The following is a 26,310-nucleotide window of genomic DNA, read 5'->3' on the forward strand; positions in this document are numbered from 1 at the left end:
CCAGTTGCTAAGAGCTGTCTGGAGTTTGGTTCTCATCCAGATGGGGCTAAAATCAGAGCCCCAGAGGTTTGGTCTCCAAAAGGCAGAGGCGTGGCTCCAGAGTGTGGGTCCGTGAGACCTGCAGCTTCTCTCCAGTAGGGTGGAGGCTCCCCCTGGGAAACTGCAGGCCAAGCCGGCCTGGGGCAGCAGCCCCCGGGAGCCACACCCCTGGACAGTACCCCCCTCTTGTTCTTGCACCCATCAGTCTGAAACCCGCCTCGACTGAGCATCAGGTGCCAGTTCATACCCAGCTCTGCCACATACTGGCTGTGTGACCTCAGTTTCCTCCCCTGTAAAATAGGATGAGAAAAAACTCCTCACCTCTCACAGGAACACCACCAGGATGGAGTGAGAGAGTGCAGATGGAAATTTCCGCTTCCTCAGTGTCAGCTGAGCTAGGGCTCTTGGAAGATTCCTTGTGACCAAGGTTACCACTTTACATGCTGGGTTTTCCTACAATGTTCATACCATGTTAGGGTACAGGGCACAAAACTAGCCCAGCCCTCCCCTCCCCTGGGGGCCTGGCAGGGCCACCCAAGCCTGACTGGAGAGAGAGGTGTGTCCCCTCCATGCACTCTGCTGTCCTGGTCCTTTAAGGTCCCAGCCCTGCAGGCCCGGAGTCCAGCCTGGCGATCTAAAGTTGCTGCTCCGACAATCCGCCCTGGAGAGGACAGGTCCAGCTGTGGGGCCGGGAAGCTCGAAGCTAGAATTTAAAGGGCCGCCCAAGACCCAGGTTCCCCATTCCACGGATCTCCGCATGGCGCCCTGCCCATGACAACACAGCCCCAGCTGACCTGCCTCTGCCCTGTTCCACCCCAGGGGAGGGGGGTAAAAGGCAGGAGGATGAAGGGGTCCCCCTCAGGGCCAGAAGGATATCAGCTTATGTTGAGCACAGGTCCAGGAGCCCAAGGTCTCAATCCTCCTGACGCACCTGGAAGCTTAGTGGCAGAAGGAGTTTGCGGGGTTGGATGTCCAGGTGTCCTAGGCAGCCACCAATCTCCCCTCTGTCCCCATAGGTTTCCCTACTGTGACATGTCACATAAATGGGATCATACATACAGTATGTGGCATCTTGCGACTGGCTTCTTTCACTTAGTGTAATATTTTCAAGGTTCATCCATGTTGTAGCATGAAGCATGATTTCTTTTTATTGCCAAATAATAGCCCATGGTGTGGATATACATTTTTCTTATGCATCATTTGATGGACATTTGGGTGGTTTTACCTTTCGGCTATTATGACTAATGCTGCTGTAAACATTTACGTATGAGTTTTATGTGGATGGATGTTTTCATTGCTCTTGGGTAACATGCCTAGAAGTGGAATTACTGGATCATAGGCAACTTTGTGTTTAATCGCTTTGAGGAAGTGTCAAGCCGTTTTCCACAATGGCTGCACCATTTCATTCATTCCCATCAGTAGTGTTTGAGAGTTCCAGTTTCTCCACATTCAGGCCAACACTTACGTCTGCCTTTTTTATTTTGGCCATTCTGGTGCTTGGGAAGTGGTATCTCACTGTGGTTTTGATGCACATTTCCCTGAGGACTAATGATGTCGAGCATCTTTTCACGTGCTTATTAGCCATTTCTTGGAGAAACGTCTATTCAGATCCTTTGCTCACTTTTTAATTGGGCTATCTTTATTATTGAGTTGTGGGAGTTCTTTATATTCTAGATGTAAGGCCTTTATCAGATATATGATTGGCAGGTATTTTCTCCTATTCCCTGGGTTGTCTTTTTACTTTCTTGATGCTGTCCTTTGAAACACAAGTTTTAAATTTTGATGAGTCCAATTTGCCTATTTTTTCTTCTGTTGCTCATACTTTTGCTATCCTATCTTGCTGTGTGTTTTTTAATCAAATCCTTTTCCCTGGGGAGGAAACGGGGTGATGATGGACTGTGGGGCCGGGCTGAGTCATTCTGGTGGGCTCACAGTGGACCGTGGGGATTCATTCCAACAGGAAATCAGGGGCTCCACCAGCTTCCTGGGCCGCGAGGGTACGTTCTCACCAGCCTGCAGCTCTTTCACACCAGGGACCTAGTCAGTTCAGGGTTGGGAAAGACGTCAGTAAGGGGCTGCCCTCCTGGTTGGATCAGTAAACCAGGCAGGTGAGAATAGGGTCTCTGGAGACAGGCGGGCCTGGGTTCTAATCCTGACAATGCCGCCAAGTGACATGGGAGCTTGGGAGAGAAACTTCGTCTTTCTGACCCCTGTTTTCTCGCTAGAGGCAGTGACCCTTCCCAGCATCGGGGGGTCTGACACACGGCGAGGGTCTCGGGAACTAACTTGCTCCCCTGTCCTCCAGCCATGAAGGCCGACCGGAAGCGCCTGAAGGGCGAGAAGACGGACCTGATGAGCCAGATGCAGCAGCTGTACGCCACGCTGGAGAGCCGCGAGGAGCAGCTCCGCGACTTCATCCGCAACTATGAGCAGCACCGCAAGGTCAGGGCCGGCCCCGCCCCCTCCCCCTCCGCAGACACCCCCACCCCCCGTACCCCCCTCAACTCCCCGCCTGCCTGCAGGCCCCGCACAAGGGCTGGCCCTTTGAATGCCAAAGCAGGCACACTGCCGACGTCTCCCGTGCCCGCCGTGGGAGGCCTGCCATGCATCTAGGAGGGCCTGGGCACTGAGCTGAAGCAGGCACAGCCTCTAGCTGGGGAACTCCCTGCCTCCTGGGTAAACAAGCCCGTACAGGATGGTGACTGCACCAACCGGTGACAGTGTGGGCTCCGGATCCAGGCTGGCCTGGGTTCCACTCCAGGCTCCCCGTTTGTGTGCTCTTGGGCATCTCACCCAACCTCTCAGAGCCTCCTTTGCCTCATGTGCAAAACAGCAGTCACGGTGCAGACCCTGTAGAGCTGTGGGGAGACTGTATGAGATGATGGTGCAGGGCACCCAGCATGGCACCGAGGGCATAGTAAGCACGCAGTAAATGTTAGCTTCCTATCTTATTAATAATACCATAATAAATGTGTGAAGAGAGCTGGGGAGCCCCAGTGAGACAGCAGGAAATCCTGCCCACAGGGAGAGAGTCTTGGGAGGCTTCACAGAGGAGGTGACAACTGAACTGGGCTCTGTGGAGTGAGTAGGAGTTTATGGTCAGATGACTGACTCGCAAAGGTATTTCCTGGTATATGTGGTGTGGGCATGCCAAAGAGGGCACCAAAACTCAAGGAAAAAAGAGTCAGACCCCCTCCACCAAGCAGGCCTTAATGAGTCACTGTGTCTGCAGAGAAAGAGTTGCAACCCTCTGGTGTGCAGGGCAGAAAAACTATCGAAAACTGCTCTTCAGGGCCATGACACCATATGACAATGTCTGTGACCAAGGATCAAGTACTCTGTGGATCAGGTGGAGGTGGGAGAGGTTCATTCCCCTTCATCAGCCATGGAAGGTCTGAGCAGTTCTTCAAACGGCTCGTGGCAGCAGGCTGGTCACACGAGTGGGTTCCCTTGCGTTTCTCTGAGCCAGAGTGGAGAGGCCAGGGGGTCAGAGCCCGCATTTCCATTTGAATGCTTCATCCCTACAGCCCGCCTGGGCCTTCACCGGCGTCCGTCCTCACCTCTCAGGTGTGCGGGCCTTGTCCATGGTGGAAGCAGTGCCCGGAGGGCTCCCCGGGCCAGGCCGCCCGCAGCCTCTCACTGTGGCCTGCAGCCTTCAGCCACCCCGGGGGCCAGCCTCCCCTGCCTCATCCTTCCACAGCAGGCAGGCTGGTCCCTTTGGGGCCTCCCCAGGCCTGTCAGTTGCAGATGGGGGGTGGCAGTGAGCGGGCCACCTGCTTTCTTGGTCCACTTCCAGACGTCTTGCAGTGTCTTCACGTGGTGAAAAGGTGAGGGAGCACTCCTGGGTGTCTTTTATAAGGACACTGATCACATTCTCAAGGGATCCGCCCTTCTGGCTAAGCACCTCCCCCTAAAAGCCCCTCCTAATTCCATCAGTTAGGATTCCCACATGTGGTTTTGGCAGGACATATATTCTGACTACAGCACTATCTGTCCCTCTCTCTGTCCACCTCTCCCCTTTCTCCTTCCCCAGCTGGAGGGGCTGTAGCAAGTCCCAAGGGAGCCTGGTCCTTCAGTACGTCAGGCAGGGAGAACCTTTGAGGGGCCTCATGCCCACCAGCAGGGGGACCTGGTCACCCTTGTTTGAGGGGAGGGGACCCAGGGCAGGGGCGGGAGAACCAGACCGCAGCCATCCCTGCTGCCCGTGATGTGCTGGCTCCCGGGCTGACCTGTACACAGCCTGTCCCCACATCATCAGCTTCCTTGGCATGCCAGGGTTCCCACAGTCTACCATCTGCAAGCTCAGGACCCACGAAAGCAGGTGTATTATCCAGTCTGAGTCCAAAAACCTGGAGAGCACATTATAGATCCTAGTTGAAGGGCAGGAGAAGCCCAATATCCCGGCTCACCTGTCAGAGAGCAGTCACTCCCTTCCTCTGCTCTCTGTCCAGACCCTCAGCAGGTTGGATGGTGCCCACCCACACTGGGCAGGGCTGTCCACTGAGGCCACCAGTTCAGATGTTAATCTCATCTGGCAACATCCTCACAGACAAAGCGAGAAATAATGTTTAGCAAAAATATGGGTGCTCCGTGCCATCAAATTGACATAGAATTAATCATCACACTTGGTCTGGGAGGCAGGGTGGTACAGACAGTTGGATGACAGTCTCATCTCTGTACCTCGTAGCTGTGTGGCCTCATCCTTGAAATGGGGAAATGACAGCAACGAAAAATATACTTGTTATTTATTATCATTATTATTATCATTATCATCATCTCTGGGGATTCAGAGTCAGGCATTTGATCATGGAAATCCCACAGTGGATTCCAGAACCCTTCTGGGGCCCCCCATCTACTTCCGCCTGGTGTTGGCTCCACTGGTGAACTCAGAGAAGTTCCCCAGTCGGCCAGTCACGGGCCCTGCCTCTGGGAGGATGGGAGTCTCAGCAGAGAAGCAAGCACCATGCAGAAGAGTAACCCAGACAAGACCTTATAGAAGACCAGGTCTCAAGCATCTGGGAACCGGTGTGGGAGAACATGTCCCCTGAGAACATGACTTGCAGGAGGACAGATCCAGATTTAGAAAAGCAAAGAGGGAATATGGTGTTGATAAAAGGCTAAAAGGATCAGAAAGATTGTGCTATACCCTTGACAATGATCATGATAATGGCCGTCTTCCCAGGCCACCTTAGCAGGGCTGACACAGGGCGATATTAATAATAGCAAACATTTGTTGTGTACCTACTGTGTGCAGGCATTGCCTTAATATCTTTATGTGTGCTATTTTAATAGCAACCCTGTGAAGTATGATTGTCCCTAATATTCCCATTTTACAGAGGTGAAAACTGAGACTTAGGTAAAGTCACTCGCACAGGATCCCACAGTTACGAAAAGGGAGGACAGGATGCAAAAACCCAGGCAGTGCAGCTCCAGAGACACCGAGTGACTACTTGCCCATGCTGGGCTCCCACATGCTGCTCAGTACATATTTAGATGAACAAATGAATTTTTCCCACTGTTCATGGTTTATAGAGCAACCCAAAGTGGGCCACAGAGAAGTCATGCCATCCTCGAGAGCTATGGATGGTATGCTGGGCTTTTCAGTGGCACTGTGCCCAGCCTAGGCCTTAATAGCAAACACCTCCTGTCTTTCAGTGGAGTGTCAAATTTGTTTTGATAATTATGTTCTTACTTGAAAATAAAATTCCCATGGAGAGCCACCTCCCCCCAGCACTGTGCTGTTCTTTTTAATTAAAGTCACAGGTAATTGGGGGCATCCCGCGTCCAGCCAACATTGGGGGTGGCATTGAAGCTGCTAAGTAATCAGAAGGCTTGTAGCTGCAGCAGCCACGGGCAGCAGAGGTGGCCACAGCTGAGCGTTAAGTGTCACTCATATGAGCTGGCCTCACAAGACCTGTAAGATTCATTCAGAAAAATGGAATTCAGAAAACACTCATTTTTTTAAAATTACTTCCTTAAACCTTGTTATGTGAAAAGTCACTCCAGCAACATTGTGATGATCTTTAATCATTGTTGGGTCCAAGCCCGATTAACAGATGGAAGGACTGAGGCTCTGCAGGGTCCGGTGACTGACCCAAGGACACATATTGAGAGCTAACTTGGGAAAACTAAAGCCACAAGTTCAGGTCTTATTCTGCCTCTTCCAAAATCTTGTAACTGCTTAAAAAAAAAAAAGACATTTTTTTTGTGCAAGATGAATGTCCCCATGAACTGGATTAATGGGACCCTCAGGTGCCCCATATACTTGGCTCAGCCCCTCAGCTTGCAAGGGCCCACCCAGCTGGCCTCACTGGGAGCAGGTAGCCAGACCACAGGGCTCTGCTCTACCAGGGGGAAGGGGGGTCAGCACAGGCATAGGCTGCTGAGAAGTAAAAGGTCCTAGAAAGTTCACAGAATTGCAATGAATACCAGAAAGCTTCCCCCCTTCCCCATGAACATTCCCTGTCACATGGGTGCAGTCTGCAGACGAATTTGGGGATTCTTCATAAATCCTGCTGGGGGTACATTGTCTCAGCAAGCTAGGCAGCCAGGCAGGGGGCTGAGGATTGAACAAAGGGTGATCTTGGGTAGTGAGGCTACTCTCATAACAGGCCACCTCCATCCTCCTGCCACGCCTTCCGGCCAGGCCTGTGTCCCCCAACAGCCCCACCTTGCTGTACCCCCTCTCCTCTTCTTCCCTGGGAGTCCCATGTGCCAGCAGGCCAAAGGGACCTCAGCTCCCAGCGTGGCATCCACGGCCCCACACTATTGGCGAGGGAAGTTATTCTTCCTCTCTAGCCTCAGTTCACTCATCTGTGAAATAGGGATAAACAGTCCCACCTCACGGGTAGCTGTGAGGTTTAAATAAAACAATGAGCCTAAAACCCTCAGCACTGTACGTGACGTGTGTACAGAACATTCTGTGACTTGCTGCTGAGCCCCCCACTCTCCTGCTGCCAGGGAATGTGATCAAGGGAGGGGGTGTCAGAGTCTCACCAAGACTGAACGTGAAAGCCCCTACTGGCCTTCCCCCAGCCTAGAACCCTTGTTTGCCCATAACCAGTGGAGATAGTGACTGCAAGGAGACATAGAGACGAAAAGGATCCTGGGGTCTTAGGGGACCTTCCTCCTAATTCAAGGATGTTTTGCAGGCAGCCTCTTATACACCAGCCAGTTCTCAGGAACAACCCTTGCCCTGTTATTCAGTTTCTCATGCCGCATTCCCGGCCCCTTCCGTGATCTAGGCGTGCTGCTAGGCACCGGGGGGCAGATGCCCAGGATGGCTCATCCCCCAGGCGGTAGGAGCCCCCCCTCGGGTGGGTGCTGGAAAGTGCTGAGTTAGTCCATGGTGTGACCCAGGGGGCCATGCCTGTCACCTGTTATGCTGACCCCACCTGAACACAGCTCCAGAGAGGAAGGAGGAGAAATAACTAGCCACGGAATGCTTTCCTGCATGGAGAGAGTCTTGCTTGCAGAACTGGAGAACATGCCGTCACCTGTGATTTTATAACAGTGCCATCTCTCGCTTTGTAGCTTGCATTCTGACCATCTCAATGGGAGGTGGTCTTGTTGTCAGTGTCTCACAAATGAAGCACTCCAGGTTTAGGGGGATAAATAACTTGGCCAGTGTCCCAAAGCTTGCAGTGGACGGAACAGAGACTCACACCCAAGCATCCTGACCCCAGATTGTGGCTGCCAGCAGCGTGCCTGGAAGGAATTGTCCCTGCACCACCTCCACTAGCCTATGCTGAGAAGTGGGGGGCTGGTGGCACAAAGCTTGTCCTCCCCTCCCCCAAGTTTAGGGAGCTGTTGTAGGATGGCCTCTGTTATCAGTCATCGCAGCCGTGATGTGCTCACTCGTCTATGAAGTGTTTATTAGCTGCTGTTTGCCAGGCTGCTGTCTGAGCCCCGGGTGCATGCCGATGAACTAAAGTGGCACCTCCCTGCTCTCGTGGCACCTACAGTGGGCTTTTCAGTGTAAGCTCCGTGGATATGGAGACTTTTGCTGGCTTGTGCCTGCTGATGGCATCTGTGAATCTCTTAGATGGGTAGTTAGGGAAGGCCACCCAGAAAGGACATTTGAGCAGGGACCTGAGTGAAGTGCATGTGCCTGGCGCCATGCTGAGCTTTCCGCATGGTTACTTCATGCGGTCCTCATATGTAATCCCCATGTTACAGATGAGAAAACTGAGGCATGGTAGGCACTGCAGCCCATCCTTGCAACACCAGGATTCAGCCCAGACTCGCTCTCCCTGGAACCTAAGCCATGGTACTGCTCTGTGACAGCCCCAGAGAAAGGGCCAGGTTTTCCCTTGGCCTCCTCATCTCTGGCCATCTGGAAGTCAGGCCTTCGGCGACAGGGCTGTTAGGCCAGACAGGATGGCCGCCTTTCTCTCTGGTCCTGGGCCACATGGGCACTGGGAGTTTGGCTCCTGACTTGGTGAATGGGAGGTCCAGGACCGGGTGGGTGGGCAGGGCCCCCTGCTGGGACCCTTCCTCTCAGGGAAAGACGCCTGCTGTTCCCGCTTGGCTCTGCCCACAGAGGTCACACTGCCCAGATGAAGCCATCTGCTCCTTGGTTACTGGCTTTGCTGGGCCCTTCCCTGCTGCGTGGAGCAGACAGCTAAGGCCAGAGGACAGCAGAGGACCATGCCACGTTCAGACACAACAGCTAGCTGGGGGGGGCAGCCTGTATCATCATCGGCTGTGACCTTGTGGGGTGCTGGCAGGACCCCACGGCCACCTAGGCAATCGGGCTGCGGGTGTGTCCTCTGTCCCTGTCTTCCGGTGACACACACATTACCAAACAAGAGAACAAAGCCCCAAACCCATTGTTGACCCTAACTTTTGTCAGACTCCAGTTAGTATTTCTGCATATGAAGTCATTTAATCTTTATAATGATTCTTTGAAACAAGTAGTATTAACCCCCCACCACTTTAAATATGGAGAAAACTGAGGTAGAGCAACTTGCCCGTGACACTCATTTGCTCATTTATTCATTGAAAAAGTATTTACTGAGCATCTACTAACAGTTTATCTCTGTTCCAGTCCCCCAGCTAGTGTTCAGCGGAGGCGGGATTCAGACCCAGGGCTTTCTCACGGCAGAGCTGGAGCCCGGGCCACATGCTGTGGCCTCCCCTCCTGTCCCTCCGGTCTGGGGTCAAGGCCCCTCTAGGTATCTCCAGGCCACGAGGAGACCCACACCCCTTTTTTTTAACACCCCGGGCTCTCCCCCTGCAGGAGAGCGAGGACGCCGTCAAGGCCCTGGCCAAGGAGAAGGACCTGCTGGAGCGGGAGAAGTGGGAGCTGCGGCGCCAGGCCAAGGAGGCCACAGACCACGCGACCGCGCTGCGCTCGCAGCTGGACCTCAAGGACAACCGGATGAAGGAGCTGGAGGCCGAGCTGGCCATGGTGAGGCCCCTTCCCGCCCGCTCGCACGCCCGGGCACTGCTGGGAGCCCAGCGGGGTGCAGGGGGACAGGGCCCCCCCACACTGGCCCACGCGCGTCCGGGGTGCCGTGGAGTGGGCAGGGCAGCCTGGGGGGGCGGGGCCGGGCCGCCAGCTGCTGGGAGACCGTGCCCTCTTCCACACTCCCAGGCTACTGTTAAAAAGAAAAAAGCCCGTGTTTTGGTAAACTATACATATTTGTTAGAAACCGTTTGAGAGGAAATACACCAAAAAATTAACAGTGGCCGTTTCTGGGTAGTAGGATTACATATGACATTTATTTCCTTTTTTTTTTGTCCCGTTTTCATCTGTAGTGAAACTGTCGTATGTCAAGGGAAAAAATATTACATTTTTCTAATCCAAAATAAGCCTTCAAAATATCCCCAGTTTTCTGCTGAGGTGCACAGCCTGCGTGTGGGAACAAAGAGCCCAGGTGGTCTGTAGGGCCGAAGAACCGAGGTGGCCCTGCAGTTCAGGTCCTCCCTCTCCTGCGTGACCCCGGGCTGCTCACTGAGCTTCTCTGGGCTTCGTGCCCTTCATCTGGGTCCGGGTTGGTGGTGAGGGTCTTTATCCCACCTGCCTTTCCCAAGGGGTGGCCGGGAAACTCCAGGGAGCTCGTGGCTCTTCCTTTTTCAAAAGGCCTTTGAAAGTGCCAGGGCCTCGGTGTGACGGTGGCCGGAAGAGAGTGTGCTGAGCACCCAAGGGGTGGGGAGGCCCACATGGCTCTAGGAACCCAGTGTTCTCCTGAAGGGCACTGATGCCGGCCAGCAGTGCTGACAGCCGCGGGTTCAGGGTTCAAATCCAGCCCCCACCGCTCCGTAGCTGTGTGACGGCGGGTAGGACCCTTCACCCACCTGGGCCTCCGTTTCATCAAGTCTAAAGAGGGATCTTGTGATTTCATGGAATAAGGCAAGGGAAACTTGAGCACAGTGCCTGTCCGTGATGAGTGATGTTACGACAACATGAAGCTTTTCTGTGGTCACTTCCTTCAGGACGATGGGTCGCTGAGGGCAGGTCAGGATCCCAGGGCCTCTAGGGGACCAGCTGTGCACGCTGCCTCCTGGGTCGCCTGTCCGACGCTGACCCCTAGTGGTGAGAACTGCCCAGGCCCTAGGAAGCTGCGGTGCGCAGGTCCCCGCTTAGGGAGGAATGGATTCCCACCAGTGGGGTCTATGTGCTGGTGGCCCAGTTATCACCTGCAGCCCAGACCTTTCAAGTTGCAGACCTGGGAAGGAGGTGCAGGGTGACACAAGGCCCTATTCTCCCAGGTCTTTCCAGCGCCCTGTGTGTGGACTGATGTGTCTTCCCTGCCTCAGGCCACTGGCCTCAAGTCGTGGGGAACCCTGGAGATTTGGGGATTGGGAGCCAGATCTCCTCCGCTCCACTGTCATCATGGCCAGACTGCTTAACCCACTTCCATTCTGGTCAACAAAACTCAGCTTCTTGCCTCCTCGTCTGGCAGGCATCAGACCCTCCCTGCTAAATGTGAACAGTTAGGGTAAACGTTTGCAGCTCAGGATGGTGGATTTGTTGTAACATCAGCACAGCTCATGTGTGCCGACAGCTCGAGGGAAGGGGCTTCTCTAGGCCGTGACAGACCCAGCGGTGTTGGGGCATCCACCTGACCTGAGGTCCCCTCTGTTGTCTACCCTCTGCAGAATCTCACAACCTGGTGGCTGCCAGGGCTGCCTGCGCCAGGCAGTGTCCACTCGCCGCACAGCCCTGCTGGCCAGGAGAGCAGAGGGAGGGCCTGCCTTCCCTGCACGTGTGCCTTAGGTCCTTGGGCTGCAAGTGACAGAAAGCCGCTCTGCTAGTAAAGCACACAGGGCTCATGGGAAGAAGCTCATGGTGCAGTGGGAAGGCGGGGGGGCCAGGCATAGAAATGGGCTGAGGCTAAGGCAGCCACAGGGGTCGGAGGGAAGCTGGGATTCCATATGGAATGGTCTGCTCAGTGGGCCCTGCTGGGGAGGATGAGCTTGAACCCTGTGTCCTTTGAATTTCACCTCGCTCTTTTAAGGAGTCTGATACAGTACAGGGTACCCAAATGACTCATGTTGGGTCACTTGCTTACCCCTTCTCCAAGGGTCCTCGCGGTGACCACTGGTGATGAATAATTTCTTAAGTGACCCTGAGGTGTCACCAAGGAGATGGGGACCCATGACCCTGAGGCCCTGGGAGGCAGCCTGGCAGGGTGAGCAGGCCCCGTCCCTGTCCAGGCGCCGTGCTCCCGTGCAGCCTCTGCCGGGGAGCTGGGCTGGGCCCCTGCACGCCCTGTGCAGCCAAGAAGGGCCTGCTTCACTTGAGTAAAAGCCAAAGGACCCCGCCCTTGGGGGAGACGTTTCCTGATGGCACCTACTGACCAAACCAGGCCGCACCATGAATGAAGCCACGCTGGCGCCTGGGGACCCACCCCACGGGGTGTGTGTGTGTGTGTTTTTTAATACTTTGTTTTATCGAGATAAAACTTGTATACCATGAAATTCATTCTTTTAAAAGGCACAATAGAGTGAGAGTGGGTGTTAATATGTTCACAGAGTTGTGTGACCATCACCCACTATGTAATTCCAGAACAATTTCATCACCCCAAAAAGAAACCTTTATCTGTTAGCAGTCACTCCAGTGATAGATGTATTATTCTTGTACCCATTTTACAGATGTGGAAACAGGCTCAGAGTCCAGAGGCTCATCCAGAACCCCCCAGCGAGTTGAGAGGCGGGGCTGGGTATTGGGCTGTCCCCCGTGCTCCTTGGGGTGATGGCTCTGTTTGGGAGGCCTTTGAAAGAATGTCCACATACTGGCCCGAAGGAGGGCCTTCCCCTAACTTAAGCCGCTGCTCAGCCCTCAGGCCTTCCCCTCTGGCTTTGCAGTCACAAGCAGACAGGGCTGTCAGCCCCCAGGAGGGCTGCCCCCAAAGGCCAGTCCTGCCTCCCAGGAGCCTGATTCATGCTGGCCTGGTTTTATCAATGCTGCATCTCCAAAACAGGAAACAGTTCCATGTTCACTACGTGCTCTGTAAACAGGGTTTCTCATCCCCGGCATTATTGACATTTAGGGTCAGATAAGTCTTTGTTGTGGGGCTGCCCTGTGCACTGGAGGATCACTGTAGTCCCTCCCAGTCACAAAAATCAGTCGGTCTCCAGACATTGCTCAGGTTCCCTGGAGGGCTTCAGCCCGCCTGAGAACCACTCCTCTGTAAAGTGAGATGTTTCTCAAGGATCGCGTATGGAATTCGTCATGTCAGTGTTTCTGTCTGTGCCCTGACCGTTCAGTTCTAACAGAGTCCCAGTTTGGTCCTTCCATTCTCTGGCTGTGTGACCTATGAAAAGGGCCTAACCTTTCTGACCCTCAGTTTCTACATGTATAAAATAGGACTCTAAGACCTTCCACCTGGGACCCTGGTGATGTGAGGTGAATCAGCAGGCATGCAACAGATGCTCAATAAATGGTCCCTGTTGTTTCTGATGTTCTAGACCTACACCCACACACCTTCTTGTGTCTTCTCGGGAAGTCCCTGCCCCTTGCTATTCCCAGCCTTTGGCCAGGAGACATTTCCCAGATAAGCAGGAATCCCTTGAAAGGCGGGTGAGGCATTCCATCTAGCAGGGCTCACAGCATGCCTCCGGGGCCAGGCGCACCCCTAACATGGGACTACTTGGCCTCCAGATCTGCAGACCCTGCAGGCAGTGGGGGGCCTTCATCAGCCAACCCAGAGGGTGGGTGAGTGCAGGGCCCGGCCAGCCTCCTGGATCTTATCACCTGATTGTAGGAAGGACTTACATAATTCTAACCACCACCACGTGGTGGCTGCTCCGTGGCTGCTCTGTGTTGAACACGCCAACAGGCCAGGCAGTACCCTGGGCCTTCACAGGCATTATTCCACGTCTAACTCCTTGTGAAGTAGATACTTCCATAATAACAGTTGCTGACACTGAGTGCTTTACCACAGGCTAGGGCTCTCCACAGCAGCCATGTTATCTCCATCAGACAGATGGGGGCGTGAGGGCACAACGAGGTGAGGGGCCTCTCTCAGGACCCCCAGCTAGAAGGTGGCAGAGCCACAATCCAATCAGGTAGTCCAGTCTCAGAGCCCAGGCTCTGAGCATGGTGCATACCTCCGGGGAAATGATCCTTCCCAGTCCCCATCTTACCAGTGAGACCCCAAAGCTGGGAGTGGTGGGACAGCTTGCATTGGAGCCAATTTACCAATTCCCAGGAGCTCGAAATTCCAGGTTTAGATTGCTCAGGACACAGGAGAGACTCAGAGGAGAAGAAGGAGTCGAGCTCCAAGGGAGCTCCCAGCATGACATGGCATTTAGTGGAGGAGGTTAGTCAGAGAAATGCTGTGTAGACTGCCATGGGGACATGATCCAGTAAAGCATTAAGAGTGTGTGTGTGTGTGTGTGTACGCATGTGCATGTGCACACATGCACACATATTTTTAAGTTAGACTTTCATGCCTTATCTGCAGTCCACGTTTCCCTGAACCTCTGTCTTGGGGGTTTAAAACCATGAGTGGACAATTTGTGAGAGGTTCCAGCACTTCGGAACTCAGAGGCAGAGCCACCCCGTCCTCCAGGACTGGCCATGGGACCTCCCAGGTGTCAAGTAGCGAGAAGAAGGTGTCACTCTCAGGCCCAGGCAAAGAGGAAGCTCCACCTGGGAGAAGGAAGCCAGTGGGGGACAGGAGAGAGACCCTGCCCAGGCCTCTTCCCCATGCCTTCCTGTGCTGCCCCAAAGAGCTGCTTATTTGAGGGGAGCCTTGGACTCTCCCGTGCTTTCTGTGTGTGTGGCTGGGCATGTTTGCAAGAGGGCAGCACTGAGAGTTAATCAGCACAGTGGCAGACAGACCTGGGGGCTCGTTTCTCTTATCTGAGTCCACCTGCCAGGCAGCCAAGAGGGACTGGACCAGAGGAAGCCAGGGAGCAGGGCAGCTGACCACACGGAGGCCCAGGAGGCCAGATGCCCACGCACCCGAGGGCTAAGCAAATGTGGTCCCAGGAAACCTGCGTCTCGTGATTCCACGTCTGTGAGCACACGGCAGCTGTGAGTCACGGCCCACCTACCTGCAGCTCGATTATTCTTGTAGTAAGTTAACGGATCTCATTCCCTGGGCCACCAACACAGATGTAGAGTTCTGCTTCCATTTATTCTTCAGATTTTGAGTGAGCCTCCACTGAATGTGCCCAGCCCCAATCCAAGTGCTGGGGACTCCACTGTGACCAGGCGTGCCCCATCCTCTGCCTCGTGGATTCAGAGTCTGCATCACTTGTGCTGGTTATTTCCTTGCCCCAGGGGAATGTGGGTGCTTTAAAAACTGCACAGGGCTCACAGTCAGGCTCCTGGGGATCAAGGGTGCAGTGCATTTGGAATGCTGTACACTCTTGGAGAAGTCGCTTAACCTCTCTGAGCTTCTGGTTTCTTCTCTGACCAGCACAGATAATCCAACACTCCCTACTGGAGACCCAGGGCTGTTGCACTGAGCACATGATGGTTTGCCAATCCAGGGGGATATTACCTGGTTTGGGAGTGGAGCTGACACCTTCAAATTGGCCTTCCTCTGCCACATAGGTTTATATTTCCAGGGGGCTGGCAATGGAAGGTGAGTATTTCATAGAGTGGGTGTCTGTGCTAGAGGGAGCCTTAAAGATTACTTGGTCCCGGTTCTTCATTATAACAGAGGGAGAAACTGAGGCTCAGAGAAGGCAATGATGTTCCTAAAATAACACAGCTGGTCAGTGTGATGAGGGTATACTGGCTTTAAGCCAAAGACTATCCATTTCTCAGCTGGAATTGCACAAATCCCATGCTCTGCCAGGAAGAGCCCAGGGCCTTGGGCAAGGTGTGGAAAGTTCTGGAGCTAGGAGAGATGACAAGAGGTTTTTTCCATTTTACCTGTGTTCCTATCAGGCAGAGCCAGCACTCGCAGTGGCTCTGCCATCTGTAGCAACGCCCTGGGATGGCTGATTCACTGGCAGTCTCAGCGTGGCCCCTTGGGCCCCTCCCTGTCCCCCTCTGCCCTGCGCGGGCCTGGGGAACCAGCCATAGCGCCAGATTTCAGCTCTGGGCAAGTTCTTTCGGCCAGACCAAAAACCGACAACAGAGTACTGGCAAAAGAGTTCATAGACAGCTTTATTCTCGCGGCGGCCCGTCAAGCGCTCAGACCACACCCTCTGAATCCACATGTATAAGCAGAAGTTGACTGTGATGAGAAGAATAGCATCAGTGCATTTCTAATATGCACGCTTTTCCTCCCCAGAATAATCTGAGGTCACTTCTAATAAAACCCCACATACAGTGAGGGAAGATTACCCACAGCTAAGAGAGATCGCAAGTCACCAGAGAGGCACTGTCACCACCTGCCCCAGCTCAGCCCCACACTTGTCCTGGGGCCTCTTCATGTCCCACACATTGTCAGGCGGCCCTGAGAGCCAGCTTGCAGGTTTGCCCTGTCCCCAGCCTGCATTGCATAGCACCTTTTGAAGGGGAGATAGCACACTGAATTTGGGAGAAGTTATGGTGATAAAAGCTGAAACACCATTTTCTTATAATCCCATTCTGATCCCAGCTGGTCCTTGAAGAACCCAAAAGAATGAGTGATAAGTGTGTCCTTGGACCCCCTTTCTCTCTGAAGTTCTGGTCTCACTTTGTGTTGGCAGGAACTAAGGGGTGACCCCAAGTAAGCCTGCAGGTGAGGGCCGCAGCGCAGGTGTTTGACCTGCTGGCCTGCGCTTCAGAGCTAGAGCCACCCCGGCACAGAGGTCGGGTTCCTGCCTTTCTGGTGAGGGTGGGTGAGGGCCGGGCAGCCGGCCAAGAGGTGCCCTTGATCATTGACGTCTTCCTGTCTCCCGGCTCCTTCCAGGCCAAGCAGTCCTTAGCCACGCTGACCAAGGATGTCCCCAAGAGGCACTCCCTTGCCATGCCGGGCGAGACGATGCTCAATGGCAACCAGGAGTGGGTGGTGCAGGCGGACCTCCCACTGACGGCAGCCATCCGACAGAGCCAGCAGACGCTCTACCACTCACACCCCCCTCACCCTGCAGACCGGCAAGGTAAGTCCTGCCCAGCCCCAGCTGTGGGGGGCTTCTTAAGAGGCCATCTGACCCCATGGGGAAGCAACCTCTTTACTCACACTATAGGGAATGAATGTTTGGTGGGGGTGGGCTAGAGGCCACAGGCTTATGTAACTGAAAGGTCTAAGGGTTGGACCTCAGGCATAGCTGGATCCTGACATGCAGACAATATCTGGTCTGTCTGTCTGCATCTCCATCTCTCAGCTCTGCCTGCCACTGTTTGGCCTCATCTTCACATTGTCACTTTCCATGAAGCAGCAAAACAATCTTCAGCAGTTTTGGGATTTTTTAAGGCCCTGACAGCTCAAAAGTCTTGAGAAAAAGAAACTATCCCTTTCTCTGTGTCTATAGTAAATCCCAAAGAAGGACTCTGATTGGCTGGCTAGGGTTGCATGCCCACTCCTGGACTAATCACTGTGTCTAGGGAGTGAGTGCACTGATTGGCCAGCCTGGGTCACATGCCCATGCCTGGACCAATCACTGTGTCTAGGGAGTGAGTACACTGATCCTCCAGCCTGGGTGATATGGGCATCCAGGGGAGACCTCAGAGCTCTCTGGTTGACAGCTCCTGCCGTCACAGGATTTGTGGGAGGGCCAGAAATAAATGTCAGAGGTGTTGCTCCAGGCACTGGGGGGAGAGGGGCCCAGCTTCTGGGCAGCATCAGGGGCCACAGTACTAGCCCAAAACCCCTGTTCACATGTGCAGCCACCTAGATGCATCCTCCTTCCTGCAAGTGGCTGCTTTTGTGTGACAGGTACAGGCTGGGGGACAGGCAGCTGGCCTTGGAACCTGCAAGTCCTGCTGTCAACTAGCTGGGAACCAAAGCCCCTGACTCCAAAGACCCTCCCCACTGAGACTGTATGGCCGCTGGCAGCAAGCACTGCCCTCCTCAGTAACGCAGCCCTCCCTGCTCAGTCTGTCCGGTCAGACGGAAGGGCTTCCTCCACCCAGGGCCCGCACTGCAGGCGGGAGAGCGGTCGGCCGGGGATCGCGGGCTGCCGGGCTGTGCCTTCCTAGCCAAGCCTCCCATTTAATGACTGTTGGTGGAGTACCTCCTATGTGCCAGACACTGTGAGCTGGGGTTCAACATGCGTTAGGCACCCAGGGTGCCTTCCCTCATGGAGCTGACGTTGTAGGTGTGAAGACCCACAACCCACACATAACTAAGCTGAGAGGTAAACTGAATACAGGTTGCAATTAGCACAGGGAGAGAACCGGAAGCTGGTGTTGACCGGCAGTTAGGATTGCACCAGGTCTAGGGATCGTCCAGCTGGTGGGAGCACTGTGAGAACAGTCACTGAGGTCCCCGGAAACCCTGCCTCCTCTCCTCCCTGGTGAGGAGGGGGTCTGATTGGCTCCAGAGTCTGTGGGAGATTCTTCCTGGCAGCTGCTTTCTGATGATGTGTGGGGCTGTGCATAGAGAAGCGGAGAGCTGGGCAAGTCTCTTCTCTGTGACGCAACGTTTTTATCTATTAATTGGGTGGAATCATCTGTGAGGCAGTAAAGGTTGGGTCATTCTCCCCATCCCTCACTCACCAGCTATGCCTGCTTTCCAGCGGTCAGGGTGAGCCCCTGCCACTCCCGGCAGCCCTCCGTCATCTCCGACGCATCTGCTGCCGAAGGTGACCGGTCATCCACGCCAAGCGACATCAACTCCCCTCGACACCGGACACACTCCCTCTGCAACGTAAGGCCAGCAGCCGCTGGGCCTGGGCCACGGGCCCTGCCCGGAAACCGCAGGGGTCGGGGTGGAGGGGTGAAGACGCACCCGCTGTTTCCTCTCGTCCACCCAGGGAACTCTGGCGAAGGCATTTCCTGTTTGTTCTTTCCTTTTGCAAGAAGAGATGGATGTGGGGAGAGAAAGAGATGAGGCCTGTGTGCTCCTTGTGTCCGGGAGGGCAAGGAAAATCCCAAGGAAGGCCTCAGGGTCTGTGCAGCCTGGGCGTATCTCTGGTGGGCTGAGTCTGGAACTGTGGGCTTCTCCTCCCAGGTGGTACCTTCCAGAGCTTGGGCCTTACCAGCACCACTTCATGTAGAGCCAGCTCGCAGTCCTTCAACCAGGATTGGGCCGGGTTTTTTGAATTTCTAAGAGTTTTGGCATATTCCCTCTGACGAGGTGTCCTATGAATTGTTCTCTTTGCTTTTTTATTTAATCAAACACTTCTTGATCTCATACTGGGCACCAGCTACGAAAAGGCCCAGGTCCCTGGCCACCTAACTCTTAATAACTAGTGGGGCAGCAAGTCGGTCTCCCAAGGAGTGAGGGGGTGAACAAAGGCAGGTTAAGCATCGGAGGAGCCCCGTCAAGGCTCTACCATGAAACACTGGAGCCAGGGTGTAGGGGCCGCTTTTCATTTGGATCCAACACGCAGTTGATAATATAGGTGGCTCCCCTGCCATGTCCTGAAGACAGAGACATAATAGAGTTAGGTCTTCAAATGCATGGGAAGGCATTTTCAAAAACTCTGGTAAGCTTGTTTTATTAGCCAGCAAGATCGATAACAAAAAAGAAATGAGGTGAATATAGTGGGAAAGAAACACAAAATAGCTGTTATTTGCCAACAATATGATTGTCTACCAGAAAACACAAGAAAACATGTAAAGCTATTGGAGCTAATCATGAGCAAGTACATAACAGTACTTGGTTGAGAATCAATTTATAAAAATCAGTAACTTTTCTATATAAGAGTAACCATAATGGAAACTTTTTTAAAAATCTATAACAACAATAAAAAGAGTGCTTGTAAAAATAGCTATGACTAGACTTACAATAAGTTGCCCCAGCTTGGTGATATGGGCCACAAGGCCTCAGGCAGCCCAGTCCAGGTGAGAAGTCATGTCAGGTTTGAATCTCGCTCAAGGCTCAGATTCTTTTTTAGCTGAGGCTTTAGGAAGTAATCTCTTCTTGTTACTGGGAGAGAACCCTGGTGGCAAAGGCTGTCTTGAATGACAGAACCACAGCTAGGAAGGTGAGCTGCTAGGGGGACCCCTGACGCCCAGTCTCTGGTTTTGAGGGACCGCTGTTGAACTACACCTACATCCCGCAGTGACCTTCATTCTTACAGCATGGTCTGCGTACCCTTTAGTATCCATGCATACCCCAAATGAGAATACCTTCCCAAGAGCCATATTTTGTCTTCTCATGGTGGGCTCGAGGGGGCTCTGACAGCCAAAATGCTATTGGAAAATCCATTCTGCAGAAAAGCTTTTCCAGAGCCCTCTCAAATTGCATTTGGCACAGGCCTAGCTTTTTGCCCAAGTTGGCCTTGGCACATCCGTGCTGCTACAGGCTACAGGTCCAGCATGATAATCTCCAAGTTCACCTCACCCAGGGCCCTGCTGTCAGGAAATGCATGCTTTGATAAGCCAGTTGTCTGCATACAGGCATTGCAGTGGGCTCTGTCCTCATTCTCTTGCACATGAATTTGGCAAAGATAGCCTGACCCAGAGTAGACCTGTTTAAGCTGCCTGCTAGATAGGTTCTATTTGCAACCTTGAGATGGGACTTAAGTCTCAACTACCATTTGTCCCATCCCTGCCCTCCCTCAACCACCTTCGCCCCCCCCCGCATCTCAACAGATATGCACACAGGTAAGCCAGGAAGAACCTGAAAATAACACCAGGCAACCCTCAGTTCTCAGGCATTTGTCGTGGAACCAGCAAGAACAGCCTGGCATGGACTTAGGACCTCCCCATCCTTTCACATTCTGGCCACTAATTTAGAGCAGAGATGGGAACTCAGCATAGAGAGGTTGAAGGCTAATGCAATGGACACATACTTTGTTAGTGGGCATTTTTCCTGCAATTCTGGAAATAACCACCAGGGGTCTCCCTAGTTATGACTTGTTTTAAGATCTGGTTGCCCCCAGGAAGGACAGACTGATTCTGGTCTGTAGTGAAGCCTCTTGCACACCCACCTCTGTACTCCCACAGGAGGAAGCACTGGACGACAACCAGACAGCCCCAAATTTGAGCTGTAGGTCTTTTATTTGCTCTGTGATGTTGTAACATCTAGAGCCTCTCTGTATATCTGCAGAGCAGGCTGAGGACTCCTGCTTGCCCCTCCGCTAAACAAGAGACTCACTGTGGTGTTTGTAGGGGAAATTAGAAGCTACATAGTCTCTCGAGTCTTCCTGTCCTGAAATTTTTTGTTCTTTTTTCCTATAAAACTATATAGCTTTATGAAAAGCACCAAATATAACCAACCTCCAGTTCTAACTCAATGGACGAACTGGGAGAGGAACTTAGAAGCCTTTGAGTGGCTGATTTGTTGGTCAGAGGGTGTTGAGGGTCAAGAGCCACAGCAGCCAGGAGAGCACCACATGGCCTCTGGCCAGGACCCCAGTCCAGGCAGCATCGCAGTGAACCCCAGGTGCCATCCTTGAGCCATCTGGGAGTGCCTGCCTTAGGGGTGGGGGTGGGTCCCCAGTACAGAGGCAGAGCAGTCCCCAAGGGATGGCTTCCTTCCATGGAAGACCCCACACTCCATGGGCCACCTCTGCTCCCATGTATCATGTGTGTCTGCTGCTTCATCTTCCTCCTCTCCTTTGGCTACAGGGCGACAGTCCCGGCCCAGTTCAGAAGAACCTGCACAACCCCATTGTACAGGTAGGCAGGCCTTCCCTGGCCACTTGGGCACAGCCTCCACCTGACCTTGACCGTGACTTCCCCCTTTGTTCCCCTGGGCTCTTGGCATCCCCGCATCCATGCTTGGGCACCAAGGGCAGAGAGGAATTCAGCCACCACCTCAGTCACATGTAGGTGGGTGCCCGAGCCAGGCTCAGCACCTGCGTCTGCCCTGCCACGTCCCCTTCGGGATCTGTGGTCCCACTGAGGGTATCACACATCCTCTGTCCTGCTGCCCTGGTGAGGGTTCTTTGGGCTCTGAGCTAACAAATCCATACTCCATCATCAGAGGGAGGAGGGGGCTTCGGGTAAGAAGCAACATGCACTGAGGGTCATAAGGGGTCTCTGAGCTCAGCTCTCTGGTCCTGGGTTCCCACCTCCTGGTCTACACCCCACTCATCATCTTCAGGGCCCAACAGGGAAGATTTTTCAAAGGCAGATGCCTGGGCCTCTCACCCTGGAGACTGACCTGCCAGGTTTGGGGTGGAGCCCGACTCAGGTCGTTCTGCTGAGTCCTGGGAACCATTAGTGTAGTCTAAGCCCCACCTTTCTGATGAGTAACACCACACCATGTCTTCACGTAAAGCACAGGAGAGTTTGCAAATCTCTCCCGCAGACGCCACCCCGACCCCTGTAGTCACCCCGACAGGAGGGTGTTGTCATCATCACCCTCACTGTTGTTACCCCACATCACAGATGAGAAAGCTGGGCTCAGAGGGGCTGGGGGCTCTCGGTTCCCATGGGTAGTGACAGAGTCAGGACTAGAACCCGAACCCGCCTCCCCTGCCCACGTGGCCAGTCCTACTTCTTGTCCAGGGCCTCTAGGTCCGTGGCCCTTGCCCTGAGCTGTCACAAAGCTCAGTATCCTCCTTCCTCACTCTCTGGGCTCCCCCAGGCCCCCTTCTCCATGGGGACTTTTTCACGGGGAACTTGTACGCTGGCTGCAGTGGCCCAGTGCAGGGACACGCTCCTGCAAGCCCTCCAGAAGCGCCTGCAGGTTGTGGGCAAACTGAATTTGAATGATGCTAGTAGTACAGACGTCACCAGCAGCAGACAGTTATTAAATGCCTGTTACGCACCAGGCATGATACTGTGAGCATTTTTAACTTTCACTGATGTCCTCATGACAGCCTTGGATGGGTCCTATTGTCCCTGAGAGGTTCCATAACTGGCCCAAGTCTGCTCAGCGAGGGAGGGGCGGACCCTGGCGTTCTTGACCCTTCCACTGTCCCCCAGCCACTGGCCATCCTGCCCCTCCACCCCTCCACTGTCTTCCACACCCAGCTCAGCTTGCCTTTGTTCTTCTCCCCTCTACCCCTGCCACTCGGCCCCTGACTCCACAGTCACTAGAGGATCTTGAAGACCAAAAACGGAAAAAGAAGAAAGAGAAGATGGGATTCGGCTCCATCTCCCGCGTCTTCGCCAGAGGGAAGCAGCGGAAGTCCCTCGACCCCGGCCTCTTTGATGGTACCGCCCCTGATTATTACATAGAGGAGGACGCGGACTGGTGATACCCGCCTCCCTTCGCCTGCGGCCCGGCAGGCGTGTCTGTGCGTGTGGGCGTGTGTGCGAGCGTGGGGGCGCGTGTCCCGGGGGCGTGCGTGGCGGGCGGTGCGCGAGCTCTTGCACGTGGGGGTGCTGGGTGTGGCCAAGTGCAAACACGTGTGACCCCTTTCTCCTGCGTCGCCACCTCTGTAATTGATGTACATACTACAAACGTGTGTGACTATGTCAACTCTGTTGTCTTTGGAGCGATCGGTTGTGTTGTTAATCTGGGTTTGTTTTTGTTTTTTCTGTGTTTTTTTTTTTTTTCCATTTTGTTTGGTTCGTTGGGTTGTTTTATTTTGCCCCCTTTCCCCTCCCCACCTCCGTTTTATGAAACTTGAAAACTTGAAGGACTGCTGTGTATTTGTAAATAACAAAACTATTGTGCACTCCGTGCTTGTAAATGTCCCTTGTCCAAACTGCTACTTCAGGAGCCCGTCTGCCCGAGGATGTGGTCAGTTTCTGATGTCCCCCTGCCCCCAGTGTGAACGTGTGGGACGAGACCCAGTTCTCGGGGCACGCCCAAGTCACTTTAACCATGAAACGCCACCGTTGTCAGGGTAAGGTCCGCTCTCTGCAGACACTCGCAAGCCCAGCCAAGGGGCCTTGTCTTGGCTGCGTTTGTCAGAGGCCAAACGGGCTCTTTTTCATGGCCTGCCAGTTTTTAAATTGTGTTGCCGTTTCTTTCTTCATGGCAAAAAAAAAAAAATTTGTTCCGTTTAATTTATTTGCACAAATGCAGAAGACTTATTCTATCTAAATTATTACATAAATATCGGAATGTCTATTTTTCCACGGGGCGGGCGGGAGGCGGGTGCTCCTGTTGACTTGTCTGTCCTTTTACTCAGCTGCCAAACTGCACAAGGTAGAGTTTAGGGTGGCCAGAACCCAGGGACCATGGGGCTTCAAAGCTTGCTTTTCCCCCTTCTTCTTCTCTCTCCCCACAATTCTTGCACCCCTGCATGGAAGTGTGCTCCACCTTCTTCCCAGCCATCGCTCTCTCCAGGCCTCTCTCTATATCTCTGTCTTTATCTGAAATACAGAACGCTGACCTCAGCAGAGCGCCTACTATAATGGCCACCTTCCCTCGGGTCTGTCTTTTGAGAGAGGTTGAGCACAGGGCGAAATAGCCAGCTGTGTGACCAAAGGGTACGACCACAGGGGCCCTTGGCCTGAGTCGCTCTCCAAGGGGCCTTGAGCGGCCTGAGTTCCTCCCTGCAGCTCTGTCTTTCTCATCCTTGGTTTACTCTGCACGTTAGCCAGGCATGTGTCATTGGGGGAGGAGCTGTTGGGGACACAGCGCCCAGCACTAGAGTATCTCTGCCCTCCCCATTCCGGTTGGTTCCTCTAGCCACACTTAACAGATCCCTTGTGCCCTGTCCTCCAACTTGTCACAGTGGCCTGAGCCTGCGCACCCCAGGAGAGGAGGGCTGGCAGGAACATCCGACTATTTGGGGGGCACTCTTGGCCCCAGTGAGGCATCACCAGCAAAGGAACCGTGTGCATGGTAGTGCCAGGTGACGGAGAACACGTGAGCTTCTAGCCAGGGCCTCTCAAGGCCTCAAACTAGCCTTCCCTTTTCTTTTGACCTTGAACCCCACCCTGTGCTGCACCTTAACTACTAACAGCTCAATTTGTGTCCCTAACGACGACAGTAGTCGCGCTTTCTGCTAATAGTTACACTTTCAGCTCTTACAAAGATGCAAGACTTTAAAATGCTGGAGCATCTCTATCAGAATGGATAGGATATTTTGTCCAAAGTCTCTAAAACAATAGAAAAGCCCCAGTCAGCTGCTCCCTTGCCTTCTGACCTGCTGGGGGTTGGGAAGGAGCAGGCAGGGTACCTAATAAGGATCTCTGGCCTCCTCTGGCTGAGCCGTTTAACCAAGCCTGGCAGTGAAGGAGTAGGGCCCGAGCTGGCATCTTTCTCTACGGAGAGAGATTTTAGAAAATACTTTCTCCCCCATGAATTATTTTTCTTTTGGTTGATTTTTATTGATTGCCCTTTACACATGAGAAAATAAGATTGCAACCACCACCCCTGGTAATGATTTAGTAGTTCCTTTTCATTTCAGTTTTTGTAAATTAGGAGATAATTCTAAGAGTTACTAAGGATGATTTATTTAAGAGAACTGCGTCAAATAGCGAATGAGTTATGGGTAACATTAGATGAAAATAACCTTTCCCGTGGGAAAGGTTTTTCGAAGGCATGGATGCAAATACAAAATATTTAAAAAAATCTAAATAAAGCTTATTTTAAAATATTACTGAATTCTATGTTATTTGATTGCTTCTATCTTGCTCCGGTTGGGAGGCCCAGCCCCGCATGACCTGGCTCTGGACTTCCAGGGCTGGGTCCTGAGGGGGTGACGGGAGGGGCCACAGAAAGCTGGCTGCATTCTGGGCCCATGGAGGGGCTGAGGCTGGTGTGGCCTCCCAGAAACATCTCATCTTTGCGGCCCTGACTACCTTGCAGGAGCTGTCAGCATGCAGGGCTGCCGTGGTCCTAATGCACCCCGCACGAACCTGGCACCCTGGCCCCTCATTCTCCAGCTCAGTGGCCCCGGTCAGCTTTCAGCTGCTCCCTTCTCCCCCTGGCACTCCTTCCAAAGGCCCAGATATGGGTCCTGTGTTTGGGGCATGTTACTTCTTGAAGACCTCAGTGGGCCTCTGTCCCAACTTCCCGTCTTTCCTGGGGACTGAGAGGAGCTTAAGAGAAAAATTGAGGGAGGCACAGGGCTTCCCTGGTGAAGCCAGAATGGGCCAGGCTTTCCTGAGCCCTGTGAGAGAACCCCAGACTTAAAGCCGGGGCCTCCGCCAGTGAAACGCCACAGTGTGGACCGGGAACAGGCCACCTGGATACCCCTGACCCTGCTTGTAGCCAGTGCCCCACCCTCTACCTCCCGACTTAAAAACATGTCCACTCTAGCAGTAAGACTGATGGAGGCCTGGCCTTTTAACTCCCGTCGTTTCCGCTGAAAAGTAAGCTGAAAGCTCTGTGATGCATAGGCTGTGCCGAGAAGTTACAGTGCTCAGGACTGCGGGAGCTTAGGGGCATCTACCCCAGCAGTCCTTAACCTGGCCACATGCTAACATCGCCAGCAGAGCTTTCAAAAGAAATCGCTGATGCCAGGCCATATCCTTGAATCAGAATGTTATTAAACATCTCTGGTGATTCTAAGGTGAAGCCAGGATTGAGCAGCCTCGGGCTAATGAGGACAGCCAGTGGCCCAAACACATATGCCAACGCTCCCCCATCCCTGGCCTCATACAAACATCACTAATCAGTTCAAGAGCCCTTCCCACCCACCCCAAAGTGGCCTCTGATTTCCTCACTTTACAAAACCTTAGGTAGCTGCTGCCAATCAGTCAGAGCTGGCATACAAGGAGAAAGACTGTTTGGCCATCCCAAAACCAACCCTACCCCCCCCACACACACACACTGGACAAACGGGGAAGACTTTAGCTCAGAGAGGAGTGACTTGGCCAAGATCCTAGCTATTGCTCCTTTTCAAGGCTGGGCCACACCTTATTCAAATCTTTGTGGCTCTGCTCAGACGTCACCCTACCTCTGTTAATCA

General features: G+C 53.5%; 1 protein-coding gene across 8 annotated transcripts in view; it reads left to right on the plus strand.

Moving 5' to 3' along the window:
• The window catches only part of KAZN (kazrin, periplakin interacting protein), a 1,067,116-nt gene that overhangs the window by 1,003,021 nt on the left and 37,785 nt on the right, over positions 1–26,310 (plus strand). For 5 of the 8 annotated variants that reach the window (XM_057499760.1, XM_036914289.2, XM_036914290.2 and 2 more), the window contains 6 exons: positions 2,345–2,481; positions 9,281–9,451; positions 16,347–16,536; positions 18,115–18,245; positions 21,116–21,166; positions 22,528–22,651. In XM_057499760.1, coding sequence (XP_057355743.1) covers positions 2,345–2,481; positions 9,281–9,451; positions 16,347–16,536; positions 18,115–18,245; positions 21,116–21,166; positions 22,528–22,651 — 804 coding nt within the window. Of the gene's footprint in view, positions 1–2,344; positions 2,482–9,280; positions 9,452–16,346; positions 16,537–18,114; positions 18,246–21,115; positions 21,167–22,527; positions 24,997–26,310 lie in introns of those variants that run through there. The other 3 variants (XR_008996900.1, XM_036914295.2, XM_036914294.2) reach the window with 3 other exon arrangements.

This window comes from Manis pentadactyla, chromosome 4, assembly GCF_030020395.1.
Source record: "Manis pentadactyla isolate mManPen7 chromosome 4, mManPen7.hap1, whole genome shotgun sequence".
Taxonomy (NCBI): Eukaryota; Metazoa; Chordata; class Mammalia; order Pholidota; family Manidae; genus Manis; species Manis pentadactyla.